This window comes from Mustelus asterias, unplaced genomic scaffold (assembly GCF_964213995.1).
Source record: "Mustelus asterias unplaced genomic scaffold, sMusAst1.hap1.1 HAP1_SCAFFOLD_2915, whole genome shotgun sequence".
NCBI classification, from domain to species: Eukaryota; Metazoa; Chordata; class Chondrichthyes; order Carcharhiniformes; family Triakidae; genus Mustelus; species Mustelus asterias.
This window is the reverse complement of record NW_027592860.1, coordinates 24,249-30,248: the sequence shown is the minus strand read 5'-3', so window position 1 is coordinate 30,248 and position 6,000 is coordinate 24,249. Positions and strand designations below refer to the sequence as shown.

General features: G+C 56.2%; 1 protein-coding gene across 1 annotated transcript in view; it reads right to left on the bottom strand.

Moving 5' to 3' along the window:
- Positions 1-235: 235 nt before the first annotated feature.
- LOC144490135 (proline-rich transmembrane protein 2-like) overlaps positions 236-6,000 on the bottom strand; it is a 29,373-nt gene continuing 23,608 nt past the window's right edge. Inside the window, exon 4 of the mRNA XM_078207941.1 lies at positions 236-413. Coding sequence (XP_078064067.1) covers positions 403-413 — 11 coding nt within the window. The 3' untranslated portion in view covers positions 236-402. The remainder of the gene's footprint in view (positions 414-6,000) is intronic.

Sequence of the window (6,000 nt, the reverse complement as noted above, 5' to 3'; positions counted from 1 at the left end):
CCTCCCCTGTCCCCCTCCTCCGCCCCCCCCTGTCCCTCGCTCTCCACCTGTTCGGGTTTCTGAAGGCTTCTGTATGGTGAAAAAGATTTGGTGGAGGTGGGGAGGGGTCTCCCTACCCCCAAGTGGAATTTTGGCATGCATAAAAGTCTTCAGGAATGGATAGAATTCCTCGTTTCCCCCCCCCCCCCCCCCCAATCGGGAATGCCGACAGGAGTGTTTTATTGCATGGGCGTTCTTCTTCTTCTTCACCCCCTCTCCACCGTCTCGCTCTCTCTCTCCTCCCGAGTTCCACGGCTGATGCGAGCCAGTCTCACAGGGTCACGACGCTCTCTCTCTCTCTCCTCGGGTTCCTCTTGGGGGGGGGGGGGTGGTGGCGGGAGAGGGGGGTCTCACCCCCTCCCCTCACTGAAAAACTAGACAGACACAACAAGAAGGTTCCAGTTACATAGAAACTCGAAACAAGAGGAGGCCACTCGGACCTTCCAGCCTGCATTCATTATGAATTCTCGGCTGATCATCAAATTCAATATCCTGATTCCCTCCCCTTTCCTACCTCATGGTAGGTTGGTACAAAAGGTTGGATCTCAAGGGATAAAGGGGGAGGTGGCTAGATGGGTGGAGAACTGGCTTGCTACCAAATAAACCTGTTGGACTTTAACCTGGTGTTGTGAGACTTCCTACTGTGTTTACCCCAGTCCCAATGCCGGCACCTCCACATCTTGGTCACAGAAGACAGAGGGTGGTAGTGGAAGGGTCTTTTTCCAGCTGGAGGCCTGTGACTAGTGGTGTACCGCAGGGCTCTGTATTGGGACCTCTGCTGTTTGTGATTTATATAAACGATCTGGAAGAAGGTGTAACTGGGGTGATCAGTAAGTTTGCAGACGACACAAAATTGGCAGGACTTGCGGATAGTGAGGAACATCGTCAGAGGTTACAGAAGGACATAGATAGGCTGGAAATTTGGGCAAAGAAATGGCAGATGGAGTTCAAACCAGATAAATATGAAGTGATGCATTTTGGTAGAGCTAATGTAGGGGGGAGCTATACGATAAATGGCAGAACCATAAAGGGTGTAGATACGCAGAGGGACCTGGGTGTGCAAGTCCACAGATCCTTCAAGGTGACGTCACAGGTGGAGGTGGTGGTGAAGAAGGCATATGGCATGCTTGCCTTTATAGGACGGGGCATAGAGTATAAAAGTTGGGGTCTGATGTTGCAGATGTATAGAACGTTGGTTCGGCCGCATTTGGAGTACTGCGCCCAGTTCTGGTCGCCACACTACCAGAAGGACGTGGAGGCTTTAGAGAGAGTGCAGAGGAGGTTTACCAAGATGTTGCCTGGTATGGAAGGGCTTAGTTATGAGGAGAGATTGGGTAAACTGGGGTTGTTCTCACTGGAAAGACGGAGGATGAGGGGAGACTTAATAGAGGTGTATAAAATTATGAAAGGCATAGATAGGGTGAACGGTGGGAAGCTTTTCCCCAGGTCGGTAGTGATGTTCACGAGGGGTCATAGGTTCAAGGTGAAGGGGGGGAGGTTTAACACGGATATCAGAAGGACATATTTTACACAGAGGGTGGTGGGGGCCTGGAATGCGCTGTCGGGCAAGGTGGTGGAGGCGGACACACTGGGAACGTTTAAGACTTATCTAGACAGCCATATGAACGGAGTGGGAATGGAGGGATACAAAAGAATGGTCTAGTTTGGACCAGGGAGCGGCGCGGGCTTGGAGGGCCGAAGGGCCTGTTCCTGTGCTGTATTGTTCTTTGTTCTCCCCCACCCCCCCCCCCCCCCCACCCCACCCCACCCCACCTCCCCACATCCCTCACTCCCTTTAGCCCCAAGAGCGATATCTAATTTTTTCCTGAAATCAGACAATGTTTTGGCCTCAACTACATTCTGTGGGAGTGAATTCCACACATTCACCACCCTCTGGGTGAAGAAATTTCTCCTCACCTCAGTTCTAAAAGGTTTCTCCCTGATCCTCAAACTATGACGCCCTGGTTCTGGACTCCCTCACCATCGGGAACATTCTTTCTGAATCTACCCTATTTCACCCTGTTAGAATTTTATAAGTTTCTATCAGATCCCCTCTCACTCTTTATAAACTCCAGTGAATATAATCCTCACCGACTCAGTCTCTCCTGATAGAAACATAGAAAACTACAGCACAAACAGGCCCTTCGGCCCCACAAGTTGTGCCGAACACATCCCTACCTTCTAGACCTGCCTATAACCCTCCATCCTATTAAGTCCCATGTACTCATCCAGGAGTCTCTTAAAAGACCCTATTGAGTTCGCCTCCACCACCACTGACGGCAGCCGATTCCACTCGCCCACCACCCTCTGTGTGAAAAACTTCCCCCTAACATCTCCCCTGTACCTACACCCCAGCACCTTCAACCTGTGTCCTCTCGTAGCAGCCATTTCCACCCTGGGAAAAAGCCTCTGAGAGTCCACCTGATCATGCCTCTCAACATCTTATACACCTCTATTAGGTCTCCTCTCATCCTACGTCTCTCCAAGGAGAAAAGACCGAGCTCCCTCAGCCTATCCTCATAAGGCATGCCACTCAATCCAGGCAACATCCTTGTAAATCTCCTCTGCACCCTTTCAATCTTTTCCACATCCTTCCTGTAATGAGGCGACCAGGACTGAGCACAGGACTCCAAGTGGGGTCTGACGAGGGTCTTATATAGCTGCATCATTATCCCCGGACTCCTAAACTCAATCCCTCGATTGATAAAGGCCAGCACACCATACGCCTACTTAACCACCTCCTCTACCTGCAGGGCCAATTTCAGAGTCCTATGGACCCGGACCCCAAGGTCCTTCTGATCCTCTACCGTACTAAGAGTCTTTCCCTTTATATTGTATTCCTTCATCCCATTTGACCTGCCAAAATGGACCACTACGCATTTATCTGGGTTGAAGTCCATCTGCCACTTCTCCGCCCAGTCTTGCATCCTATCTATGTCCCTCTGTAACTTCTGACATCCCTCCAGACTATCCACAACCCCACCAACCTTCGTGTCGTCGGCAAACTTACCAACCCATCCCTCCGCTTCCTCATCCAGGTCATTTATGAAAATGACAAACAGCAAGGGTCCCAGAACAGATCCCTGGAGCACACCACTGGTGACCGACCTCCATTTAGAAAAGGACCCATCTATACCCACTCTCTGCCTCCTTTGGGCAAGCCAGTTCTGGATCCACCGGGCAGCAGCCCCTTGGATCCCATGCCCTCTCACTTTTTCCAGAAGCCTTGCATGGGGGACCTTATCGAACGTCTTGCTAAAATCCATATAAACCACATCTACCGCTTTCCCTTTGTCAATGTGTTTAGTCACATTTTCGAAGAGCTCCACCAGGCCCGTAAGGCACGATCTGCCTTTGACAAAACCATGCTGAGTATTCCTGAGCATACTAAACCTCTCTAAATGCTCATGTATCCTGTCCCTCAGGATCTTCTCCATCAGCTTACCAACCACTGAGGTTAGACTCACCGGTCGGTAATTTCCTGGGCTATCCCGATTCCCTTCTTGATATGACAGACCTGCCGTCCATTATTACATCGAAACTCAGACCCCCAGAGTGGGTTCTTTCTCTCTGTCTCCCTCTCTCTCCCCGTCTGTCTCCCTCTCTCTCCCCGTCTGTCTCCCTCTCTCTCCCCGTCTGTCTCCCTCTCTCTCCCCGTCTGTCTCCCTCTCTCTCCCCGTCTATCTCCCTCTCTCTCCCCGTCTGTCTCCCTCTCTCTCCCCGTCTGTCTCCCTCTCTCTCCCCGTCCCCGCCTCCCTCTCTCTCCCCGTCCCCGCCTCCCTCTCTCTCCCCGTCCCCGCCTCCCTCTCTCTCCCCGTCCCCGCCTCCCTCTCTCTCCCCGTCCCCGCCTCCCTCTCTCCCCGTCCCCGCCTCCCCCTCTCTCCCCGTCCCCGCCTCCCTCTCTCTCCCCGTCCCCGCCTCCCTCTCTCTCCCCGTCCCCGCCTCCCTCTCTCTCCCCGTCCCCGCCTCCCTCTCTCTCCCCGTCCCCGCCTCCCTCTCTCTCCCCGTCCCCGCCTCCCTCTCTCTCCCCGTCCCCGCCTCCCTCTCTCCCCGTCCCCGCCTCCCCCTCTCTCCCCGTCCCCGCCTCCCTCTCTCTCCCCGTCCCCGCCTCCCTCTCTCTCCCCGTCCCCGCCTCCCTCTCTCCCCGTCCCCGCCTCCCTCTCTCCCCGTCTCCCTCCCTCTCTCCCCGTCTCCCTCCCTCTCTCCCCGTCTCCGCCTCCCTCTCTCCCCGTCTCCGCCTCCCTCCCTCCCCGTCCCCGCCTCCCTCTCTCCCCGTCTCCCTCCCTCTCTCCCCGTCTCCCTCCCTCTCTCCCCGTCTCCCTCCCTCTCTCCCCGTCTCCCTCCCTCTCTCCCCGTCTCCCTCCCTCTCTCCCCGTCTCCCTCCCTCTCTCCCCGTCTCCCTCCCTCTCTCCCCGTCTCCCTCCCTCTCTCCCCGTCGCCGCCTCCCTCTCTCCCCGTCTCCCTCCCTCTCTCCCCGTCTCCGCCTCCCTCTCTCCCCGTCTCCCTCCCTCTCTCCCCGTCGCCGCCTCCCTCTCTCCCCGTCTCCCTCCCTCTCTCCCCGTCTCCCTCCCTCTCTCCCCGTCTCCCTCCCTCTCTCCCCGTCTCCCTCCCTCTCTCCCCGTCTCCCTCCCTCTCTCCCCGTCTCCCTCCCTCTCTCCCCGTCTCCCTCCCTCTCTCCCCGTCTCCCTCCCTCTCTCCCCGTCTCCCTCCCTCTCTCCCCGTCTCCCTCCCTCTCTCCCCGTCGCCCTCCCTCTCTCCCCGTCTCCCTCCCTCTCTCCCCGTCTCCCTCCCTCTCTCCCCGTCTCCCTCCCTCTCTCCCCGTCTCCCTCCCTCTCTCCCCGTCTCCCTCCCTCTCTCCCCGTCTCCCTCCCTCTCTCCCCGTCTCCCTCCCTCTCTCCCCGCCTCCCTCCCTCTCTCCCCGTCCCCGCCTCCCTCCCTCTCTCCCCGTCCCCGCCTCCCTCACTCTCTCCCCGTCTCCGCCCCCCTCTCTCCCCATCTCGCTCCCTCTTTCCCCGTCCCCGCCTCCCTCTCTCTCTCCCCGTCTCCCTCCCTCTCTGTCTCCCTCCCTCTCTCCCCGTCCCCGCCTCCCTCTCTCTCTCCCCGTCTCCCTCCCTCTCTGTCTCCCTCCCTCTCTCCCCGTCCCCGCCTCCCTCCCTCTCTCCCCGTCTCCGCCTCCCTCTCTCCCCCCCTCTCTCCCCGTCTCCGCCTCCCTCTCTCCCCGTCTCCCTCCCTCTCTCCCCGTCTCCCTCCCTCTCTCCACGTCTCCCTCCCTCTCTCCCCGTCTCCCTCCCTCTCTCCCCGTCTCCCTCCCTCTCTCCCCGTCTCCCTCCCTCTCCTTCTCTCTCCGTCTCCTGTATTGAATACAGGAGTTGGGACGTCTTGTTGAAGTTGTACAAGACATTGGTAAGGCCACACTTGGAATACTGTGTACAGTTCTGGTCACCCCTATTATAGAAAGGAGATTATTAAACTAGAAAGAGTGCGGAAAAGATTTACTAGGATGCTACCGGGACTTGATGGATTGAGTTATAAGGAGAGGCTGGATAGACTGGGACTTTTTTCTCTGGAGCGTAAGAGGCTGAGGGGTGGTCTTATAGAGGTCTATAAAATAATGAGGGGCACAGATCAGCTAGATAGTCAATATCTTTTCCCAAAGGTAGGGGAGTCTAAAACTAGAGGGCATAGGTTTAAGGTGAGAGGGGAGAGATACGAAAGTGTCCAGAGGGGCAATTGTTTCACACAGAGGGTGGTGAGTGTCTGGAACGAGAGGCAGTAGTAGAGGCGGGTACAATTTTGTCTTTTAAAAGCATTTAGACAGTTCCATGGGTACGATGGGTATAGAGGGATATGGGGCAAACGCGGGCAATTGGGATTAGCTTAGGGGTATAAAAAAAAGAGGGGCGGCATGGACAAGTTGGGCCGAAGGGCCTGTTTCCATGCTGTAAACCTCTATGACTCTAT